The 25,645-nt window shown below is 39.7% G+C and overlaps 1 protein-coding gene across 13 annotated transcripts in view; it reads left to right on the top strand.

The window, feature by feature from the left end:
• The window catches only part of LOC114241750 (segmentation protein cap'n'collar), a 144,954-nt gene that overhangs the window by 13,718 nt on the left and 105,591 nt on the right, over positions 1–25,645 (top strand). The window contains exons 1-2 of one of the 13 annotated variants that reach the window (XM_089731362.1): positions 3,723–3,880; positions 23,048–24,511. In XM_089731362.1, coding sequence (XP_089587488.1) covers positions 23,426–24,511 — 1,086 coding nt within the window. In that variant the 5' untranslated portion in view covers positions 3,723–3,880; positions 23,048–23,425. Of the gene's footprint in view, positions 1–2,930; positions 3,037–3,722; positions 4,132–4,535; positions 4,569–22,123; positions 22,416–23,024; positions 24,512–25,645 lie in introns of those variants that run through there. The other 12 variants (XM_089731361.1, XM_089731372.1, XM_089731364.1 and 9 more) reach the window with 12 other exon arrangements.

Raw genomic sequence — 25,645 nt, 5'->3', positions numbered from 1 at the left:
TTGCTCTGGATTCGACGAGCAACGCGCCGCCCTCGTCGCGGTCATAGGAGAGGACCTCTCGCTGCCGCGCGTCGTGGCTACGATGCTCGGCAGCGACGCGTCCTGGAAGGCGATGCTCGACTTCTGCGAGTCCACCATATCGCAGAAGGAGGCGGCGGAGCGAGAGAGGGAGAGCTCTTCCCTTTCCGCACCGATCCGTCGCCGTCGAGCCGGGGGCCGGAGGCGGGAATACGCCCGTACGTCCCGGCCCCTGTAGGTGGCGGCCTCCCCCCGGTGAAGGTCAAGGGGCGACCTGAGGGGGTGAGGCCGCGCGGCGCGCTACCAGCACTCTAGCGCGCTGCCGTGGAGTGAATAGAGCGACCGGTCGACGGTGTATCGCGTCCCGACCCGGCAGGCTGGTTCTGGTCCAGCGGGGTATTCCGGGACACCAGCGGCACCGTCTGGGCGGCCCGACGGGCTGCCGTACCGAGACGGCCGACGTTTCAGAGCCTTCGATTCGCCTCGAAGGCTCCGTCGGCTGGGCGTCCTTGGGGTGAGCCGCGCCGTCTGGTTGTAGTGTTGACCGCGGTAGCCCCCCTACCTCATCCGGGTTCTGACCTCGGAGGGGATCGGACGTCGGGTGTAAGAGTGCAGGGGAGTCGTTTAGTGGGTGGGTCCTAAAATCCTTGGGCCCGCGGTCTGCTCACAACACCATGCAGATCGTTGAGTCTCACATACCCCGCGCGCCCCTCTTGCGCGGGGACCTCGTAGGAGGTTCGGCCCTCTACCCGAAAAAAAAAAAAAAAAAGGGTACCTCACGAGCTCAATGAAAGAAACCTAATGAATCGTGTACTCATTTGTGATTCCTTATTACGACGTAATGAAACCGAACCATTTTTGAAGAAGCTGATAACTGATGATGAAAAGTGGATCACGTACGACAAGAACCTGCGAAAATGGTCGTAGTCATAGACCGATCAGGCTTCACAGACTGTGGCGAAACCCGGGTTAACTCGCAACAAGGTGATGCTATGTGTGTGGTGGGATTGGAAGGACATTATTCATTATGAGCTGTTTCCACCAGGCAGGACCATCGATTCTGAACTCTACTGCAAACAACTGATAAGATTAAAGCTAGAAGTTGACGGAAAGTGGCCGGAATTAATCAACAGAAAGGGTGTGGTTTTTCATCATGATAACGCTAGACCTCACACATCTTTAGCCACTCAGCAAAAATTAAGAGAGCTAGGCTGGAAGGTGTAACTGCATCCGCCGTATAGTCCTGACCTTCAGATTTCCACCTGTTTCGGTCTCTTCAGAATTCTTGAGGCAGTGTCAAGTTAACATCACGAGAGGACTGCCAAAACCAATTGTCACTGTATTTTGATCAAAAGCCCCAAAATTTTTATAGCAATGGGATCATGTCCCTACCTACAAAATGGCAAAAAGCTATCGAACAAAATGGTACCTACATAATTTAGTTAAATGTAAATAAACTATATTAAAAAATGTTGTGATTTCTCTTTAAAAAATGCGAAGAAACTTTTTCTCCAACCTATTATTTATCTTTAGTATAATACCTATTGAAAATTAATTTTGTATTTAGTCGGAAACGATTTCGATCCGCGTGTCGTGTCGTGCTGTGTAAATTCGTCGCAGTTCCGATAAATAGCGTCAACAATAATTGCCTCTGTGAGTAATCATGGTTTTGTTCACAAACGACGTGAATGTATCTGCCATAAGTAGTTGTTGAATACAAAAAAATAATACGCCATACTAATAATTAGACGTTATTATTGGGAGCCACATATTTTACTGCTTCTAAAAAATCGCGTTTTAGTTCGACTATTCCAACATAGATGGCGCGCAAATATGTTTTCCTTACCATGGTCTAATGGCGCAGCTTACTGCGGAATCAGCCTGTTAAAAAGTCCACAATTTCCACAGTAAAAATCGCGTCAAACTCGAGACGTTAATTCAAATTCTTGACAACATCGAAATAGTTGCTGTATTATTCCTTCAAGCAGTAACTCGGAAATCTCCGGTCATCGTCCTCGTCGAACCCGTCGCTTGCGACGAAGGGCTCGGCGAGTAAATTAACCCACAGACACAGCCCACTGAGTTTCTCGCCGGATCTTCTCAGTGGATCGCCTTTCAGATCCGGTGGTAGATTCTACGAAGCACTGCTCTTACTAGGGTTAGTGTTAGCAACGTCGTCAGGTTTGAGCACCGTGAGCTCACTTACTTGTTACGGTTACGCTGATATCTAACATCTGAATATCGCATCAGAAGTCATCGTGGCCTAAAGGATAAGACTTCCAGTGCATTCGTATGTAGCGACGCAACGGTGTTCTAATCCCGCTGGCAAGTACCAAATTTTCTGATGAAATACGTACTTAACAAATGTTTACGATTGACTTCCACGAAGTAATAACATCGTGTAATAAAAATTAAACCCGCAAAATTATAGTCTGCGTAATTACTAGTGGTGTGAGTCCGCACGAGTAGGTACCACCACCCTGCCTATTTCAGCCGTGAAGCAGTAATGCGTTTCGGTTTGAAGGGTGGGGCACCCGTTGTACTGTAAAACCTAGACCTGTAGACCTTAGAACTCATGTCTCAAGGTAGGTGGCGGCATTTACTTTGTAGATGGCTATTCCGGTAACCTCTTAACATCGGGTGGGCCGTGAGCTCGTCCACCCATCTAAGCAATAAAAAAAACATAGCTTCTCAAGGCCATTTTAGCTTAGATAGGAAAAAAAAGAAGAAAAATTGGGTATCTTCTTCAGTCGTACTGCCTCTCTATTCGTTCTACCGCCACTCTGTTAGTGGAATTTCATGAATCGCCTTCCGATACCCAGGGAGGATGAGTGATGCTATGCGATGATGAGTATGCAGTGATGCTATGCTTCACGTCAATTCGTTTAAGATTAATAAGCCTTTTTTTACAGGTAACAATCGTGGCCCGAAATGTTAGAAGAAATTATGCCAACGATGAGGAGTCTTAGTCCAGATCCGGAAGACATAGGTGTGATAACAAGGAAAAACACAATCCAGGTGACGAAATATTTATTTTAAAAACTTTCGTTAAGTAAACTAGATGGCGCTGTATTAAAAAATATACTTTAATAAGTATATCAAGATAATTGTATTATTAATGTTCAGCTAACAGGTTAATAGTTTTTTTCTAGTACGTATTATCGTGTTTTTATTATGTTTTTACAAGTATACACCAATATCGATGATGTATTTACCCAAATTAAGAACCTTTTCATCTCGCCTGACGAATGAAGCATGTGTTTTGTCTCTTTCTAACAAAAATAACATCATCATGTTATATTATTATCATTACACCACAATCGTAAATATTATATCATAATACAAAATGTCTATAAAAACTGAAGTTTTTACTGATTCACGTGGTATTGAAGGTGGTGAGGTAATTAAATAGCCATCAGCCATAATTTCGTATATCCTCCACTCGACAAAAGATGACGCTGTGCTAGTGAAATTCTATTTAGAAAAAATTCGGATAATACAAAAAAAAAAACATAACTTACATATAAATTGAAAGCAAATTAAATGCTGATTTAATTTTTGAACCTGGTTGTAGATTGTCGAACAATAAATAGGCTATTATCATCAGAATTACGAATCAAAATCTGCTATTCCTTTCCAACGTATAAGCTTATCTCCTTCTAAACTTCATTATGACGTGTTCACCACATGCCCGTATCCGATATGAAGTCAGTAACAAAACGACACGGTCAAAGATATAACTTGTATTTTGATAATTTAAAACAATTAACGAGAATTGAAAATAAAAACACAATCGACGGGTCCAAAGTTTAGTTTATTAACTTTAGTGTTGCATTACAAAGTGAAATTGGCTTAGACGAGTGTACGTGAAGTTTTAAGTGTATAAGGAGACGAAATTAGACAGTGCTAGTTAATTATTACAGTGCTTTTTACCATTATTTCGTTTGTAACAAACCGCTTTCGGAGGTAGCGGTCCGTAACCTCTATACGTACTGTGGCAGTCACGTAAATATTCATTAAAAAGAAACACCTAAATAATTCTTAACCTAACGGCGACCTTGCTAATGACAACAAAAAACTTTTAAGTCTGTTTTCCGAACGATTCATATTCGTGTGAGTGTGCTCAAAAACCCGACACATATAGTTTATTTTTATTGGCGAAATGTTTAACTCTTTATTAGATAAGGGATTTTAGTTAGAAACTGTCCAAATAAGAAATAATGCTTTCTTATCAGTACCCTGATTCTAGTGGAATTTTCTTGTTGCACAAACAAAAGTTTGTTCTTGGCTAGAAACAAAAAAACAAAATTATATTCACACGAATCTACCCTAATATTAATGTTTAACGAACATTAAAAATAACTTTAAAAATCAGATTAGATTAAAGTTTGAATTTTATGATAATGAACAGAAAAAAAAACACTATGAAATCAATGCTATAATGTTACAATGACGTATTTGTAGAATTCATTATGTTTTTATTGATTTTTCTTGATGATGTTACCGGCTCAGTTAGCTACAGTAACTATGAAACAGCAAAGCAGGTCAAGGTAGAGCTAGTCCATGTACAAAGATACTTGTTATTACTAGTTCTAAATGCTTAGTACATATTCGGTTTACACTTTTATATATACTCTGTATAGTAAATATATAGTAAAAAAAATATATTAATTCTAAATATGTTCTAATTTTGAATTCTTTTAATGTTATTGACTAATATGACCAAAGAAAAACTAAACATAATAATATAAATTTATCAAACTTTACATATAAGACTACATGAATCCGTCGTTAAATAATACGTATTATTATTATTTCTATAAATAAAATATCTAGATAGTTTACTGTAAATGACACAAGTCAGACTTGACAGCTGTCAAAGAACAATTCGCTTGTTTTTAGGTAAATGCAGTGTGATAATACCGAATCATTAGTACTTTGACATATCTTGGGCTTAATTCGGTCTTTACATTTCATTTCATGCCATATTTCATATTAATCAACTTCATTTCATTTCACTGCATATTATCATTTTTCATGTAAAAAAAAAGATTAGGCTGTATGACACCGTTGCCTTTCCAGTTGGAATAATAAAACTACTATTACTACTCAATCTGTACATAAAATAAATAACAATTTTGATTGACTTCATTATTATTGGAATACGATATTATCGTTACCGAATATTGTGACAGTTCTGCCTGTTCAATTTGATGGAACGTGACCATATATGCCCATTGCGGAAAGTCATTATCTACAGATTATATTATTAGGCTTAGGATAGCCTTCCTGTTGCTTGGGACCTAAGACAGTTTAACCAATTTGCACAATGGAAATTATATATAAAAGTATGTAGGCAATAGTTTATACCCTTTGTCCTTTTTTAAAATGTTACACATTCAACGTTGCCAAGTTACGACCTCACCGCTCACCTGGTATTAAGTCGAATTCTTTGGTCCGGTACATATTAATAATAAAAATAACCGGGGACAGGTAATACCCGGTCATCTGAACCTAAACTAAGATTCTCTATACTATGGGATTTTTTGGCAGGAACGCGAGGAGCGAAGATGTGTGATTTGTTTTATTTTGTCAATTTAGTGTTTCTTCAGGTTTAAATGTTTAATAACAGTGGTTTATTAATTGTTTAGTATCTGTGAAATTACATAAATGTGGGAAAATGAAACAAAGCCGCCGAACGTAACTTCGCGGGATCCTCCAAAAAGTCCACTGAAAAAGTCTCAGTAAATGACCACCATTTTACTGAGATTATTTACATCCCATATCATCTCATCTCATTACATTACATTACATTTTCATATTCATTTTCATTTCACTTGATTTTTTTTTCATGCCATGTTTCACATTAATTAACTTCATTTCATTTCATAATATCATTTTTCATATAAAAAAAATATCATTAAAATTAAAATAAGACTTGACCTAAAGGTCTTAGTTACCGGGTCATAAAATCCCTTTAAAAAAACTATAATATGGGAACGGGAGACTGCTAAACATACATATATATTTTTAAATATAGGTATATCTATAAACTTATATTTGCTGCACGTGGGCAAACAAACTTGTCAAATGATAATTTGCCCATTGCGGGTATCGAATTCACAACCCTAGCGTAGTTGTTAGAAGCGCTCTAACTACGGCGTCATTGAGTCAACGAAATAAAAAATATTAAATGATTCGAAAAATCAGTCAGTATTAATTAACTTGGCGGAGTAGCAATAAAACGAATACTAATATAATATTATAAATGTGAAAGTGTATTTGTTTGTCCTTCTCTCGCTTAAAAACGCAACATTGAGATGTTTTTCTGCTGTGACTTTTACCCCGAAAAAAATTTATTGTGTTCCCGTGAGCAACTGTTTCATTATTTTTGCAAAAATAAACATTATTTTTTTCGACAACGCGTCCGAAGCCGCGGGAACGGCTGGTATCGAAATTAAACAATAACCGGGTCGAAGTCACACACACACAACCTAAGACTGGTGTACTTATATACTTTTAAATAGGTATTAATTAAAGAAACAGCAAAAAAACCTGTTGATCACAAAAATGGTTGGTCCGAAATTCGGACTCCGAATACGGGCATCCTACGCGCCGCACGAGTCAGTCGTAATATATATAATTCAAAATATATAATATATATAAAATCGAAAGCACACAAAAACGCATTAAACATCCATGACCTGTGCCAATTTTAACGATCTTTCGAAAAGTGAAGCGAAAACAAAATATTTTCGCGCGCCATTACGTACAACTAGAGATTTAAACTTTTTTTTTTTAAATTTAGACCGACCTTGCACCGGCGTTCGGACGCGCCGGGTCGTTGTACCGCAAACGTCTTGTGGCTGTTTGATTTGATGTAATACCTAAAAATATGTATTATTGATATTGATAAACAAAAAAAAAATACAAGTGATGCCTCAATTATTAAAATTCATTGTTTTAGGGATTTAATTAAGTCAAGTAAACTTTCATCGAGTCGCTAATTATTTTTATATTAACTAAAAAGTCTATTAACTTTATATATAAGAGAAAACATTTGACATAATTATGTCACACAAAGATTCGAATTTAATGTAAATATTCTGTCCTATTGTGTTTAGAAGAAGCTTATAACAGTTAACCGTTGCCAAAATCGACAAAGATTTAGACAAAGAGAGAATCCGTCGTTATTTTATGGTGTGATTTTTTTATATTATGGCTCCCAAGAACTTGACACCCACGCCACTGGTTAAACTGGAAAGTCCTTCCACCAGTAGTCCTACCTTCATAAAAAAATAAAAAAGGACACATAGATTTAATACGTTAATAAAATAAAATTATAACAAACAAAAATATCAGTCTTCAACAAAATAAGATGAGTATATCATCAATGTAGACGAAAGTCAGTTAAATATGCATCATTATATCATATTATAAGTCGTCGTGGCCTAAAGGATAAGACGCCCGATGCATTCGTATGTAGCGATGCAACGGTGTTCATATCCCGCAGGCGGGTACCAATTTTTCTAATGAAATACGCACTTAACAAATGTTCACGATTGACTTCCACGGCGAAGGAATAGCATCGTGTAATAAAAATCAAACCCGCAAAATTGGACCTCTTGTGAGTCCGCACGGGTAGGTACCACCGTCCTGCCTATTTCTGCCGTGAAGGAGTAATGCGTTTCGGTTTAAGGGTGGAGCAGCTGTTGTAACTAACTATACTGAGACCTTAGAACTTATATCTCAAGGTAGGTGACGCATTTACGTTGTAGTTGTCTATGGGCTCTAGTAACCACTTAACACCAGGTGGGCTGTGAGCTCGTCCACACATCTCAGCAATAAAAAAAAAAAAAAATTTATGGATAACTCAAAAAGGAACTGGTCGGATTTTGATACAATTTCAATTTGAACAACACGAAAATCACCAGAGAGAGAGAGAGTATGCTTTATTCTACTTATGCTATATAACAAATTAATACAAAACATTAAATACAAAAAAGTCCAGACAATCATCAGATAGACAAGAATTACTAGGAAACAATTTTGACGCAAATTACAACTTACAACAGTGTTTTTTTTTATTGCCCTTGTACTTAGGCAGACGAGTATACGGCCCACCTGATGGTGAGTGGTTACCGTCGCTCATAGACGTCAGCAATGCCAGGAACAGAGCCAAGTCTCTACCTTCCTTTAAATACTCTGCACAAACCTCGGTTGAAGAAGATGTCATAGCGCTCGGGTTAAGTTGCCGCGGTAGATTTGAAGCTTTCACGTCAAAACTTTAACCTCAAAGTTCGCCTACGCGTTTTTTTTATTGGATCATCAAAACGAAGTCAATGTTCTCTGTGGAAGGACATAATGGGACGTGGGAGTGAAGATCTTGGCCTCATGAGAACAAAGAAAACATTAGCTGGACATAGAAGTGCGAATGAACTTGCGTAGAATTCTTGGTTGCATTCAGTCGCAACCCGTCCTTTACACCGAGAGGTCTGGTTACATGAGCTCACCTTAAATTCTTAGTTACGTTCGGTTATAACCCGTCCTTCAAATTGAGAGGTTTGGTTACATGAGCTCACGTTAAATTCTTGGTTACGTTCAGTCGCAACCCGTCCTTTACATTGAGAGGTGTGGTTACATGAGCTCACGTAGAATTCTTGGTTGCATTCAGTCGCAACCCGTCCTTTACATTGAGAAGTGGGTTATATGAGCTCACGTTAAATTCTTAATTACGTTCGGTTGTAACCCGTCCTTTAATTTAAGAGGTGTGGTTAAATGAGCTCACGTAGAATTTTTGGTTACGTTCGGTTGCAACCCGTCCTTTAGACTGAGAAGTGAGGTTACATGAGCTCACGTAGAATTCTTGGTTGCATTCAGTCGCAACCTGTCCTTTACATTGGGAGGTGTGATTACATGAGCTCACGTTAAATTCTTGGTTACGGTCGCTTGTAACCCGTCCTTTGAGTAGAGGTGTGGTTACATGAGCTCACATTAAATTCTTGATTACGTTCGGTTGTAACCCGTCCTTTAAATTGATGGTGGCTATGTGAGCTTACATAGAATTCTTGGTTACGTTCGGTCGCAACCCGTCCTTCAGACTGAGTGGTGTGACTTGATAAATTCACAATTTAGATTTCGGCGACACGTATCGGGATGTTCTTAATGTGACGTCATTTATCAATAATAATAAAAAAATCACCAAGCTTCTACGTTAATCCACCAGTACCTCATAGCTCACAGCCCACCTGGTGTTAAGTGGTTACTGGAGTCCATAGACATCTACAACGTAAATGCGCACCCACCTTGAGATATAAGTTCTAAGGTCTCAAGTAGAGATACAACGGCTGCCCCACCCTTAAAACCGAAACGCATTACTGCTTCACGGCTAAAATAGGTAGGGCGATGGTATCTACCCGCGCGGACTCACAAGAGGTCCTACCACCAGTATCCATGTACATTATTCTGACGATGGAACATTGCAGACAAAGATATAAAATCGAGTTTAATCTACATAACATCAGATTGGATTCTGGCAACGGCCGCATTTCCTGAACTAAATATATGGTTAGTTTACGGAAATATAACTGAATCCAGTGTGTTTTCGTATCAGGGCCGTGAAAATGTCCAAATAATACCTTAATATATTGTTTCGAAGTGGTTTTTTTTTATTGCTTAGATGAGTGGACGAGCTCACAGCCCACTTGGTGTTAAGTGGTTACTGGAGCCCATAGACATCTACAACGTAAATGCGCCAACCACCTTGAAACCATCCATATCCTTAAGGAATTCGCGCCCTTATTCCATATTAGGTGGGATAAGCGCAGCATGTGCTCTTCTCATGCTGCACAGGTTTCGCCTTTTTTTTTTTTTTTTTTATTGCCTTTGTAGGCAGACGGGCATACGGCCCACCTGATGGTGAGTGGTTACCGTCGCCCATGGACTTCAGCAATGCCAGGGGCAGAGCCAAGCCGCTGCCTACCGCCTTCAAATTTTTGAAGCCTTTTTCTTTCCTACCTAAGCTGATGGTATAGAGAGGCCATATCAGCGTAACCTTAACTAGTAGATGAAGCTCACGGGACTCCAACCTGACGATATTGCTAACACGAATCCTAGCAAGAGCCGTACTTCGCAGAATGTACCACCGGATCGGAAATGCAACCCACCGAGAAGATTCGGCGAGAAACTCAGTGGGCTGTGTCTGTGGGTTAATTTACACGTCGAACCCGGGCTCCGTTATCCACTTAACCCCAGGTGGGCCGAGAGCTCGGCCACCCATTAAAGCAATAAATAAAAAATACCTGGCGTTAACCGGGTCATGTAAATTACCGAGTTACCTATATTTAAATCCGGGTAATAAACTAGATATTTAAAACCCTGTCTCTTTTGCGTTACATACAAACATCCTCTATAGTGACATTAGTAACTTGAATAATTAGAGGGAACACGTTATATTTGTCTCATGATAATGAAATCTTCGGACGTAATGAGGTCGCGTTACTAGATTGATATTCTTCCGAGAATATAATTTCTGTTGTTAATAACATTTGTTTCGCTTTCTTGCATGATGCATGCAAGGTTGGGCCAAGGCGAACGCGCATACGTATTTAGGTATGCGAATTATTAAAGAGGACGCAGTGAACTTGACGCGATAATATAAGAGAAATTAATTAAAGAAAAGAATAAAATTATGCACGTAATGTATAACAAACAATTTGCGGGTTCTATGAACTCTCGTGTACTATTTTAACCCAAATACTGATCACGCAGAAGCCACGAAGAACTAAGAACTCTTTACGGATCCATCAGATCCAATTACTCTAGCATTAGAAACCTTCAGCTCTAACTGTAGGAGCAGTCTTAGGGACCCCGGTAACAGTACTCGTCGAACTCGACAAAGAGGTCGACGTGCAACCTAACTCATGCATCAGCTCGCTGAGTTTCTCGCCGGATCTTCTAAGCGGGTCGCGATTCCGATCCGGTAGTAAATTCATTCGCTTAGTTAGTTATCTCCTTCGGAGGCGCTCGGGCAGTTGTTAGCAAATCCCACCCCTCCTGGCTGAGCCTTTGCTCGCCCACCTGTCCTGGTGAAACTGGAAAGGCCTCCAGTAATTTAAAAAAAAAATGAATCTACCACCGAATCGGAAACGCGACCCACTGAGAAGATCCGGCAAGAAACTCAGTAGGCTGTGTCTGTGGGCTAATTTACTCGCCGAGCCCTTCGTCGCAAGCGTTCGGCGAGAACGATGACCGGGCATTCGCTTGATATCTCGAAGCCATCACACCGTCTAAAGCTTTATATTTGCAAAACTCCCTAATAACTCTCTAGTACTCCCTCTGGTAACTGCATGTAAAGGTTTTGAGTTTAACTCAATCTAGTTTCTGTCGGTCACTTTGAGTAAACTCCTTTTTGGGGATTATTAAACACTAGCGACCCGCCCTCGCTTCGCTTCAGAAACTGTAATTTATTATTGATTTCTCTACTATTTAATGGATGTTATTATACATATAAATCTTTCTCTTCGATCACTCTATCTATTAAAAAAACCGCATCAAAATCCGTTGCGTAGTTTTAAAGATTTAAGCATACATAGGGATATAGGAACAGAGAAAGCGACTTTGTTTTATACTATGTAGTGATAAAAATCACGGTAAGAAATAGTCTGTGTGTTTATAGAAATTATTAAAGACGTCAAATTAAATTTCCTGCTCGCGGATTCTCGTTGATAGGCGACCTTGTCACAATTGTTTAAGTTCTTGGCTGACGTTGTCCGTTCTAAATACAATGAAAATAGGTAAACGGACATCTCTTAGGTATGTACAGATACAGGGTGTGACTTTATGAATATATGTAAAGAAACTATTTATTTATAGTACCTGCATTTGTACAGCGCTCTATAGCTCCTATATAATCATAGAGGAGACGCTGTCGATAATGGTGACATACATTGATATTGAAGGAGATGACATCTGCCATGTTCGTGCATATTGTTAATCTATATCTATCTATACTTAGTCTGGCCATAATAGCCCAGTCATATTAGGTAAAAAAAGGGGTCAACCTCGGAATGAAAGATAATAAGCTGCAAATTGGTATGAACCTTTGTTTTGTCATTCTAAATGTTGTCTCAAAAGTCACAATCGTTATCGTGTCCGCGTCTCAAGATATTCAAGGTCAAAGGTCACAAAAATCGGTTTTTCGCGAATATCTGGCTTCCTATCGGTTAAATGAGATTTGCATTTATTATAAAAGTTGTAGGCTATAAAATTCCCTACAACTTTTGTTTAAACTTTTTTTTCATACGACTAACCGTTTTGAAGGTAGAGCGCGAAGAGTGCACATCGTACAGTCATATACGGCCTAATGCAAGGTCAAGCGTGAAGACGATACTTTCTCTATTATTTTAAATAAGTACATTAAATATTTACAAACACATTATGGCTCAGCAATTGTTGTTGTATTTGACGGATATTCGGACTATAGTAAAAATATTAAAGCACTGGAACAACAAAGAAGAACTGCTGCACTTTCAAAATCATATGAAGTTTGTTTTGACGAAACAATGGTTGTGCCAATCAGTCAAGAAAATTTTTTATCAAATCGGTCTAATAAAAAAAAAATTATCGACATGCTTGTTGAAAAATTTAAAACTGTTAATATCACAACAAAACAAGCCAGAGATGATGCTGATGTTCTCATCATTGACACAGCTATTGCCTTATCAGAACATCAAAAGACTGCTGTCATCATAGGAGAAGATATCGATTTGCTCGTTATTTTAATTGGACGTACTCAGTCACATCATCAGGAATTTTTTTTGAAAAAAGTTGGCAAAGGCAATGTCAAAACACAAATATATTCTACTAAAAGTTTTGACCAATATCCTCGTACTAAAAAGCACATTTTATTTTTACACGCATTCAGTGGCTGTGACACGACTTCTGCGCTATTTAAAAAAGGAAAAAAAACTGTTACTAGAGCATTGGAAAAAATTCCTGATTTAGATAAACTGGTGGAAGTATTTCAACAAGAAAACTGCCCAAAACAAACATTATTAGAAAATGGAGTGCGCATCTTGTTGGCATTATATAATGCTCCAAAATCTGAGGACAACATTGATCATTTCCGCTACACGCAATTCATCAAATTTACAAAACTAAATAAACCTGTACAACTGTCAACACTTCCACCAACAAGTGTAGCAGCTCATCAACACATAAAACGTGTCTACTACCAGATTCAAACGTGGTTAGGGAAGGACTTAGAACCTCAAGAATGGGGCTGGATGCTTGAAAATGAAATCCTGGAGCCCATACGAACGTTATTACCTCCAGCACCAGCCGAACTACTAAACGTAATATTTTGCAATTGCAAAAATGGTTGTGGTTCCCGCTGTGGATGCAGAAAATCAGGGCTACAATGTTCTTTAGCTTGCGGCCAGTGCAACGGACAAGCTTGCCTCAACGCTTCACTGTATCCAAGTAATCCCGATGAAGAAAATACATATGATCCCGATATTCTCGAAGGTTTGGAGATGAACATGACAGATAATGAGGATGATGACAATGAATCGAACATTTTTGAGCGACAAGAAGAAGAAGACAACGAAGAAGAAGAAGATAATTAGCTTCCATTTCCAATTTCATTACAATTAAAATCAACAAAGATACTTTTGATATTTGAACTCACATTTTGATAAATGTATATTATGCCGTATTTAATAATAAATAAAAATATGTGTAAAATATATACTCTTACTATCATTTTAACTTAAAATAAAACTAAAATATATAATCCAGAATTAATAATATTTTATACTTAAATAGTTAAATATGAATAATTATATATAAATAATCAAGTTACTTACTTTAATTAAATATAAATAATTAATAGTTAGGACATAAATAATAGGCATTGTTTAATAATTATAATTTCCAAGTAAATAATTGACTTTATAACGTACTGATAACCATAACTCACGCTTGACCTTGCATTAGGCCGTATATGACTGTACGATGTGCACTCTTCGCGCTCTACCTTCAAAACGGTTAGTCGTATGAAAAAAAAGTTTAAACAAAAGTTGTAGGGAATTTTATAGCCTACAACTTTTATAATAAATGCAAATCTCATTTAACCGATAGGAAGCCAGATATTCGCGAAAAACCGATTTTTGTGACCTTTGACCTTGAATATCTTGAGACGCGGACACGATAACGATTGTGACTTTTGAGACAACATTTAGAATGACAAAACAAAGGTTCATACCAATTTGCAGCTTATTATCTTTCATTCCGAGGTGAAAGCCCTAATATGACTGGGCTATAAATACTGTTACAAAGGAAAACAAAAAAAAAATTAATATTTTGTTTATTTTTAATTGTAACAGTATTAATGCCAGACTAAGTATATATATATCTCAAGGTGTGAAAGGTGTGGTATAAGCGACATTTTTGCAACATTACAGGAGAGCTATTTAAATTTTAAAATTAACGAGAATATCATAACAATCAACTAATTGTGAAAGGTGTCAATTTATTATTATTATTTTTATTGCTTAGGTGGCTGGACGAGCACACAGCCCACCTGGTGTTAGGTGGTTACTGGAGCCCATAGACATCTACAACGTAAATGCCGCCACGTACCTCGAGATATGAGTTTTTAGGTCTCAGTTTTAACAGTACAACTTAATTGAAGTTCAATTAAAAACATTGATCTGTTGATGCTAATATGGATATATAAAATGGATATATAAGAGCTCCAAACATGAGCTCCATGAAGTCGTCGTGGCCTAAAGGATTAGACGTCCGGTGCATTCGTATCGAGCGATGCACTGGTGTTCGAATCTTGCTGGCGGGTACCAATTTTTCTAATGAAATACGTACTCAACAAATGTTCACGATTGACTTCCACGGTGAAGGAATAACATCGTGCAATAAAAATCAAAAACCCGCAAAATTATAATTTGCGTAATTACTGGTGGTAGGACCTCTTGTGAGTCCGCACGGGTAGGTACCACCGCCTCGCCTATTTCTGCCGTGAAGCAGTAATGCGTTTCGGTTTGAAGGGTCGGGCAGCCGTTGTGACTAACACTGAGACCTTAGAACTATATCTCAAGGTGTGTGGCGCATTTACGTTATAGATCTCTATGGGCTCCAGTAACCACTTAACACCAGGTGGGCTGTGAGCTCGTCCACACATCTAAGCAATAAAAAAAAAAAAAAAAACAACAACTTTCGGACTGTCGGTCTACCAAGAAATTTCACACGCTCAGTGCAAAACCCTCCCTTTGTGGATTCCTCCAAGAATTCTTCAAAGGGGAACGTATGCTTCGCGACAATAGGCAGGATTGTGGTACCTACTTGTGTTGGCTCAATAGGCCAGAAAACACCAGAGAGCGCTACTGCATTATCTCCGCTGAATCCTTAAGTTGCCTTAATACATCAAAGGGAAGAGATGGGTTGTAGCCATCCCAGACCACCACGCAGCCTCCACTCACATATCTGGACCGAAATTCCAATACACCAGCGCTCTCCGTTTGGCTCCACGCAGACGAGGGCCCTCCGAATCACACATCCATGTTATAAATAGAACAAAAACCTTTACGTACTCTGTAGGTTCGCTGTCCTTGTCTAGCGCGTTCCACGCCCTAAACAGTCGGCATCGAACCTTGCGAGTTCCAATACTGTGTCGAATGACTCACCGAGGGCGCCCGGTCTAGCTTAGATGCTAAACCATATACGGTAGGCGCTAGCCATGTGAGAATTATGCTGATAAAAAGATTGCAAAGTCCGCGTCGGGACACAGTTGAGGGTTCTGTAGGCTTGGATTTCGTAGCTTGGTCGCCGAATGCGATGGCCGAGTTATTGAAAGTAGTGACGTCAGGAATTATGACGTCACTACTACGAGGGTAGTGGCGTCAGGAATTATGACGTCACTACCCTCATTGTCAGGTCGTGAGTACTTGGGGAATTAAAAGCCGCGCTCGACTGTCTCTTGTCCTTTTTATTAGGAAAAAGGGTCACCGGTGGCCATACGGTCTCTTTAGTTTTACCGGGTCATGGGGGTGAGGTGGGGGTTAGTTGGGAGCAGTAGGATTAGTTAACAGCCGCCCGAGTGCCTTTGAGGGAGATCTGAGAGCTCGAGATTGACTGCTTGGCGAATACATCCACTATCAGATCGACCCGCTGAGTAGATCCAGCGGGAAACTTAGTGTTCTGATGTTGTGGGTTTTTCGGTGTCATCTCTTTTTCTCTCTATACAACGACACGATTGAGTCGCGTAGTCACCCGATAATTTTCAGGTATCGCTTGGGATCTCTGGGTCCGCGTAGGGATTTCGGTTCTCTCTGTTTTTCTACTTGGAGAGTGCTTTGAGGAATTGTTTGAGATGAGCCCATCATGTTATTTTTACCATCGCACCGCCCGCCACCGAAGCAGAGTTCATCCATGCTACCTAGAACCACTGTGTTTTGTGTGTTGTGCACTGTGCCACTCGAGCCGGCTTTGCAATGAGCTTCCCATTACGGTGTTCCCCGAGCGCTAGACATGTCCTTCTTCAAACGAGGATTGTGGAGAGTACTTAACTGTAACGTTTCGAAGGTCATTCCTGGATCGATAAAATGTTTAGCAGCGCGTTCACTATGTGTGACGTCAGCATTCCACTAGACCACAGTGAGGGATGAGATGTTTATAATTTTGCTGGTATGTTTATTTGTTCTCTTATAACTCCTAAATTATCTATGGTGCTTAGCAGTGGTAAGTTTCATCTCGTTCTCCAAACGAAGCTTTTGGTAACGGTAGGCAGCGGCCCGGCCCTGTCCCTGGCATTGCTGATGTCCATGTGTGACCGAACCACTCCTCATAAGGTGGGCCGTATTTTCGCCTACAAGGGCAATAAAAGACCGCAGAATTTACTTGTTTTGTCATAGGAAATTGTGTTCGCGTGCTTTGTGCCCAACTCGCAGTTTTGTATGGCTTCGTTCTGTTGTTCTCGGGAACGGTGCGGGCCTTCGAAAAGGAATATTCCGCAGGTCATTGTTCGAGTACATTGTTTTAAACAAGAGGTAAAATTGAATAGGGGACTTTTGTGCGCCGTTTGAACAACTCTTGGGCCAACTTCTGCGTCGGTTCACGTATCTGATGACGTCAAAAGTGGTGAAAAATCCGTCTCTGCGAGTAAACGGTGTTAGGCAAAGGTCGATTTGAAAATAATAAAAAAATTCGAGGGGTGAAGAAAGGCTATTGGGTTTCAGCGACATTTTTGGAATTTTACAGAAGAGCCCTTTTAAAGTTTAACAAAAAAACTTTTTTGGCTATATGAACGGAGTAAACTTAATTGAAGTTCAATTAAAACATCGAACTGTTGATGCTGATACCAAATAAAACGGACCTTTACTCACAATAAAGATAAATGCCGCGTGTTAAGGTGAATGTCGCTTCAAATATCCTTTCACCCCACAATTCTGTGAAAATGTAAAAGACAATCATAATATTATAAAACAAGCGGCCCGCTTCGGCTCCGCTTGGGTCTTTGACAAAAATTTCAACGATATTTGACGTATTATTTTTTTAAATAAAAGAACACTTATTGCTGCTTATCTATAATAGTTAGATGTTCCACCATGTGATGTGTAGATCTTCCACCGAGCGAGTGATATTGCTCGGTAGACCGACGCTCCGAATGTGGTTGTTCGGAACTTGTATAATATATATGCGAGCTTATCTTGAAAATGTCGTAAGCGAGTTTCAGGCATCTGTCAAATATCTTGCCTTCTATGTTAGCTACCCGCCACATACTATTATCGACTACCTTCGCAATGTATCGAAAAAGGAATTGAATAAAATTTTGTTTGTCCTTATGTTAATCAATAAATTTCATTTTGTATACCTCCATATTTTTTTGTTGTATCTTTGAAATGTAAAAAAACTTAAAGCCTACAAATGACGTCATCATCATCAGACCACAGTGCTGGACATAGGCCTAACCCAAGTTTCACCGCAATGACCAGCCTTTCCGCAAACTGACATATGACGTCACACGTAGCGAATCGTTGTTGCGTTTTGATCTACATCTTTGATTAGTAAGTCGTCGTGGTGTCTTATCCCTTCGTCTTATCCCTTAGGATAAGACGTCCGGTGCATTTGTGTTGAGCGATGCACCGATGTTCGAATCTCAGGCGGGTACAAATTTTTCTAAAATACGTACTAAAGAAATGTTCTCGATTGACTTCCACGGTGAAGGAATCACATCCTGTAATAAAAAAAAACACACGCAGCTCTGTCACGTTACACGCATCCGAAATGACACATGCGTGACCACAAATGACGTCACACACGCGCCTAATCCAGCGAAAGTTTGCGCGGCAACGCTGTGCCCGACCGATCGAATTACGAAAGTTTAGATAGAATCTCTCGCGAAAACAGAAACTCAGAAAGCGCGCGAATTCTTTAAGAGGCCCACAAATTAAGTATGATTCGGAGAAAGTGATGCCCCTCGCTGGTAGCGCCCAACAGCGGATTTTAGATATTCGCAGCGATTAATGGTGCCACCTACTATTGTTATCTATTTATTAATACGTGAAGCAAAAACTTTGTACCCCTTTTTACGAAAATTGCTCGGACTGAGGAGTATGAAATTTCCCACACTTATAGAGAATATAGAGGAGTGCAGAATGCTAATATTTTTTTAAAACTATGCATAAAAAATACATTAAATCAATAATAAAAACATTACACAACCTACCATGCATTTGACACACAAACGCATGCATACTATTTGTTTACTGTCAAACTTTTCTTATTCCTTATAATCTGTGGTCAAATTGAGAATATTTGTCTAAAGAGTACCTAGTCTTGGCGAAATCTGTGATTATAAAAGTTTGACAATACAATCAAAATATTGTATAAAATTTCAATTAATTACAGTCCATTTTCGACTACCGGGGGACACTAGTATTTAATTGATACCCCTAATAATTTATCTATCTGACTCGGTGGTGCAGTGGTTAGCGCTGATTATTCCGCCGAGGGTTGCCAATTTGAACATCGGACATAGATTGTCTGATGATTATATTTGTTTGCTCTTTTTCCGGGTATTTAACGGGACTTACTAACTTACAGGATTTTTTACTGGTGGTAGGACCTCTTGTGAGTCCGCACGGGTAGGTACCACCACCCTGCCTATTTCTGCCGTGAAGCAATAATGCGTTTCGGTTTGAAGGGTGGGGTAGCCGTTGTACTACTGTATACTTGAGGCCTTAGAACTTATATCTCAAGGTGGGTGGCACATTTACGTTGTAGATGTCTATGGGCTCCAGTAATCACGTAAGCTCGTCCAACCATGTAAGCAATAAAAAAAACCTAGTTGTTACGGAAGTCTCGATTCTACGCCTGCCCTACTCCTCAAATAGGATCTCAATGCTCTGCCGCAGAATACATAATATATAATGCCAGTAGTTACGCTATTAAAGGCCCGTCTGGTGTAGTGGTAAGTGACATGGTCACTACACAAGGGGGTCGCGGGTTCGAATCCCGCCAAGGGAAGATATTTGTATGATAAATATAAATGTCTTTCCAGGGTTATGGGTGTATATTAAATATATGTATGTGTATAATAAAAATATTATATTTATTTCCGTTATCTGGTACTTGTAACACAAGTTCTTTACGAACTTAGCACGGGACTAGTTAACGTGGCGTGATTGTTAGTAAATATTTATATTATTTATTTATTTTATTTATTTATTATCACATTTATTGCTGGTTTGATTCACAAGATGTTCGCTCATCGGGGAAAGCATTCGTGACCACGTGTTAAGTATTTGAGGGATTTAATGACAAAGGGAAAGAGGATGTTACATCGAACTGGTTAAATTGCAAGCTTTTCTTGATAATGTCGTAAGCGAGATTCAGTCATCAAATATCTTCAAATATCAAATATCTTGTGTTCTGTGATTGATACCCGCCACAGGTACCTATTATCTTGAGACATTAGGTACTTGGCTATTCAGAAGGTGGACTGATGATCTGCTGTGAGTCACGAGATAGTGCAAAAGCGGTCGTTATGGCGAGCTTTATGTGAATCCTGTGTCCTGTGTGCTGATACATAGAATAGGTAGGATTCGAACGCCGGTCGTCTTATCCTTCAGTCCACGAGCGGAACGTAAGAATGTTCTCCGATATCCTTATCTGCCTTGGTCGGGCGATCCATACTGCCGTTTCAGGCATGACTGGCCGACAAGGTAAACCACTCCGACCAGACCAAATACAGACTGCACGTATCTGATTATGGTGCCAAAGGACCCGTCTGACTATGTTTTCGTGGATGGCCCTGTGTGATCTTCCTGAAAAACAACTTAGGACTCATTCTGGACGCACTAGTGTGTAGAATGTATTCAGCCCTTAGCGTAGCAAATCCAATCAAAAATTTTATTCAACATAAATGAAAGTACATAAGTATGTTGAACGTCAAAAAGAAACTACCGCCAATTCACAAAAAGTAGCCTCCGTCCTGAGAAGAACTGATAAGAAACTCAGCGGGCATGTCTTTTTTTTTTTAAATATTCATTTTTTATAATGAGTATTATAACGTAACAATTATTGCAATATTGAAATGCCCGGAGCGAGCAACTCATTCCCACTTTGTGCAATCTTCTAGATAATCATTGAGCAGATGCCCGTTTTGAAGAGTGGCACAGCTGTTATGGTGTAGGCTAGTCCTCGTTAGATAGTCAACCATTTTTTTATTGCTATTTGGACGAGGTCACAGTCCACCTGGTGTTAAATGGTTACTGGAGCCCATAGACGTCTATAACGTAAATGCGTAATGCTCAGTATAGTTACAACAGCTGCCCCGCCCTTCAAACCGCAACGCGTTACTGCTTCACGGCAGAAATAGGCGGGGTGCTGGTACCTACCCGTACGGACTCACAAGAGGTCCTACCACTAGTAATTACGCATTATAATTTTGCGGGTTTGATTTCTATTACACGTTATGTTATTCCTTCACCGTGGAAGTCAATCGTGAGCATTTCTTAATTATGTATTTCGTTACAAAAATTTGTACCCGCCTGCGGGAATCGAACCTTGGCACAGTGGCGTCGCTCGATACGAACGCACCGGCCGGGCGGCCGTCTTATTGTTTAGGCCAAGACCACTTCATTTTATTACTGTTGGTCAGATTTCTTGACCAAAACCCCACCGATAGAGAACTATTTGTTGATTTTTAATTGAACTTCCTATTAATGCTTGATTTTTTTTATCTGCATACCGTTGACTCGCGGTGACTGAACAAACTGTTATCATTTCCTATGGCGAAGGGTTTAAAACCGTTTGTTCATTTATCAGTATACAAATAATAATAAAACTTAAAAAAAACACTTCATAGGAAGTGAAACCACAGATACAACAAAATTTGCGATTTTTTTTTTATTACTTTTTAAATTTCTGACTTCATTTGAGTGACTCATATTATAAGACTATAGTACGTTTGCGTCAGACTCAAAATACTTTGATGATAATGATTCACATGGAAAATGTTTACTGTCTATGCTTATTTATCTTGTTAATTTATATATCTGTAGGCGATATTATCATAATTGCTGTTGAAAACGGAGACCGTAAAATAATATTATTATTTTTACTGGAAATTGTCAATTTGACTAAATAGAAAATGTTACCTAGGTTAAGACTGAATCATGCATTTAAAAAAAAAAGTAAAAGTTGTATCTTTCATCGCATATTGCCACAAAATTAGCGCCATGTGCAATGTACGTGTTGGCGCGTAATTTCTTCGGTGACATTCCAAAGTCACCTTTAAATCTCATACGATTAAAGGTCACTATGGCTTGTACAGAATGAGAGATCTAAAACTAGCAAAATGACCTAAGTTCAACGTCCAGTGTGCAGAGAGCCGTCTCTACTCAACGCGCCTTAAAAAGATAAGCTCACGATAAACTGGTTAGGTATCGCGTGCAAAACTACCGGTTTACATTGATCTATCAGATGTTTGGCAATGTTTGTTTATAATTGTAGACGGGTGGGTCGTGACTTTGTGGTCGTTGAACGGGCAGCGCGACGCCACGATCGCGACTCGCGTTCGAACTCCGAAGTCGCAGTTCGGTTTTTCGCGCCAATGAAGACTGACGGCGCGGCCCGCGTCGTTCGCACGTAAACAAAGGCATTGTTTCCGCGTAAATATTTCTTTCGTTTCTGAATCAGAAAAAAAGACTAAAATCGACCTGTTGAATAGTGAAAATCTGTTTAAAACATTAATAATAGTTTTTTTATGTAAAATATCAGCTGTTTCTTACGTATCGAAAGAAAAAAAATTGAAGAATTTTTTTTTGTAAGCATTCATAATTTTCAAGCCTAAATTGGAAAATTTCTTTTTAACAAAGGTTCATTACGGATGTTTTTGTATTATTTCAAATTATGATATTGTGTTGTCGTTTATTATTTTGAACAAAATCACTATCACTATCATAATCGGGCTTCGATCGTAAACAAAAACAATATGGCGTTTTGCGAACATGAATTTCTAATTTTAAAATTGACAATGTTTATCAGTCGCGCTGCATTCCGTGAATGATAGATTTATTATTGGTAAACAAAAGACTGCAAATTCTGCTCTTGAAAAAACCGTGTGATTTGTAACGTAAACTTATCTCTTTCATAATAATATAAAGAAATTCTCTTTCATCTTTAAAGTTTATAATAATCATTAACATTGTTAATGTCACCGGTAAACACTAAACGCGTATCAAGTAAATCGTAATATTGAATTACGACTGTAATGAATTAATTTTTGAAAAAATAGAATTCGGACGATTTCTTTTAGAATAAAGAACAGAGTAATTTTAAATTTAGAAAGTTTTAAATTTTGCATTACGCGCGTCGCTTAGGAAAACGAAAAAATAAATTGAATTTTAACTGTAATGAAATAAAGCATTGTTTACCTTAAAAAACTGTAAATGTCTCTAGTCATATGATAATAATAATTGTATTAGTAACAGATTTTCTTTTATTATAGTTGAAAGAAATTTATAACGCAAACTGCCACAGTACTAGAAGTGATTAGAAAAGTCAAGTGAAAAATAAAAGTGAATAAACAAATTGAAATAAAAAAAAAACTTTTTTGGCTCTATCCCAACTGACTCAGTAGTGTGCATCAAAATGTATACGTTTACGCTGAAATGGTACTTTTCGGGGCGAAAGTGACAAAGAACCAAGATGTCTCCCGATAAACGCAAAAGGAGGATCGGAGAGGAAATTCTTTTTAGTAACAAAATAAGGACTCGTATATAAAAGCCCCAAATATCATATACATATTATAAATAAATATATCTGATCTCAAAATATCTTAGTGCTCAATATTAGTGTATTCTAATACAATTTTGATACATCGAAAATGATCGCCCTGAAGAAACTGTATGGCGACGAGCTACTCCGCCTGGCTCTGGTTTTGAGTTTGCTCAGGATCGACCCAGACGACTACCTCGAACGGGAGACCCAGTTGCTGGCCGGTCTGCACATCGCGAACGGCTCCGACCTGTCCCCGGAACAGGAGGCCCGGACGCTGATACGGCCGAGGTTCGTCCACCCCAAGTCCTTGGACAACATCCTCGTGAACTACGAGAGGCAGCTGTTTGAAGAGCTCAACTCCTTGGGCCGGTACGGTCCAAGCGCGCATAATGCCCGGATGTGGCAGAATCGTGGCCCGATTCTTCATACATATTTATTGAACGATGTCGCAACTGGCGCAGTCGAACCCGTGTCAGCGGCCCAGTCGGTCGCAACCGACCAGGACGCCGTCTCGGCGGACGACAACGTCGCCCAGGAGGTCAAAGTGACCGACGAGGACGCCCAAGACCAAAGTCGCGAGTCCACGGTGACGGTGTCGGACGACTTCCTCCACAATCGCACCGAATCGGATATATTTCCGGAGATCGCTTCGAGAACCTTCGATGTGACCGAGTTCCTGGTGCAGCAGGACAATATGCAGATCAAAAAGGAACAGGACGAGGCTTTCGACCTCAAGGTCAACGAATCGAACACCGATGACTTTTACAGTGACAACGCTATCGACTTTGCGACTTATTTTGCTGCAAGATCCGAGAAGATCGAGGTGGAGGAGCCTAATTTATATCACCAGAATATGGCCGACCTTCAAGATTATGGGGACGTCTTCGCCGACGATCCGGACCTCAAACACGACCTGGAACTAGACATAAAACAGCAACAGGAGAACTTGGAACAGTATCTCCTTGAGAACACTCCTTTGGAAGCGGAGGTCTATGAATTGGCTCCAATGTTTGAAGAGGAACTGGTGTTGGACGTTAAGAGGGAAAGGGCTAGCACTAGTTTCACGTCGGCCAGTTCGAGTGGCGTGAGCGAGATGGACATATCCGACGTCAAAACCGAGCCGTTGGACTATAATGACGTCAAGGTCGAGCCTGATGAGGGGAACCATACTGGAGATGAACTGACGCAAGAGGTAAGGTCCTTATTATTGTTTATTAAGTAAATATCTCGCACATACGAGCGTTCTTATATCTTAATGGTGGTTCTGTACGGGCTGGTTCAGACAATAATCTCTACCATACCATATGGGGATACTGGGACTTCTTATAGACGACCTTGGCTAAATCTGGTGGGGAATAAAGGCCTTAAAATCGCGTCAGTACGTCGACGGTTGCGCGATTTGAAGAGTCTTCAGCAGCAGACAGCTGATTGTATGTCCCCCTGGTTCTACTGAAACGTCATCTTAAAACTAGGCTCTATTTCCGCGTTTGAATGTGATAGTTTGGTTCTAAGGTTAGAAGCCGGTGATTCAGAGAAAGCTTTAATGTATAGACAAATGCTTCAATGTCAACTTCGCCTATCTAGAGACGATAATATTTGGGTATTTTTGTATATACCGCTTCTATATATCAGCCTCACAGCAGAATCAGGTGATAAGGTACATACACCAATATGTTCTAAGGTTTCAAGCGGGTGTACTAGCTGACGATCTACTTGAAATACTAGAACTCGTAGACGTCACGATGTGGCCACCCGTACCCTTGAGATGTGAGCTTGAAACCCTAACTGCGTCGCGACAGGTAACTGGTACCTACCTACCCGTGCGGGCACACAACCTGTGGTTTGGAGTCCGCGTTTGGTGTGTGTTACGTCAGTCAATTTTGAATTGCTTATACATGCGTAATGTTGGTGCGATGTCAAATGTCAATCCATTTACAATTCCGATGAAGCTTGTCTTCGATTGTGGGTTTGAAGGAACTTTGCATTTGTATCATTGTGGCGTCGTTTTGAAGTTATGTGAATTAAAATTGATGTTTTATTTTGGGTAATAAGGGCAATTTGCGTTTCGATTCCATATTCTGGCCGGTCTAATTCTATCAAGTTGACGTTTCGGCTTGAAGAACCGGAAGAACGGCAGTTGCGCTATAAAATCCGTCAACACGTCTGGTTTGGGGGGGGGGGGTTTATTCACGTTGATTTTCTCGGGCTATACAGTCATCGAAAGAAAATTGCCTACATTGAAAGTTGTAGGAGAATAATCTTCTACTAAAAGGCCTCCTACAAAAATACTCTGGGTATGAAAGTAGATAGTGATTTGAGGAGGAGG

Source organism: Bombyx mandarina, chromosome 11, assembly GCF_030267445.1.
Source record: "Bombyx mandarina strain Sakado chromosome 11, ASM3026744v2".
NCBI lineage: Eukaryota > Metazoa > Arthropoda > Insecta > Lepidoptera > Bombycidae > Bombyx > Bombyx mandarina.
The sequence above is the reverse complement of the archived record's forward strand: the minus strand, read 5'-3'. Positions and strand labels throughout refer to the sequence as shown.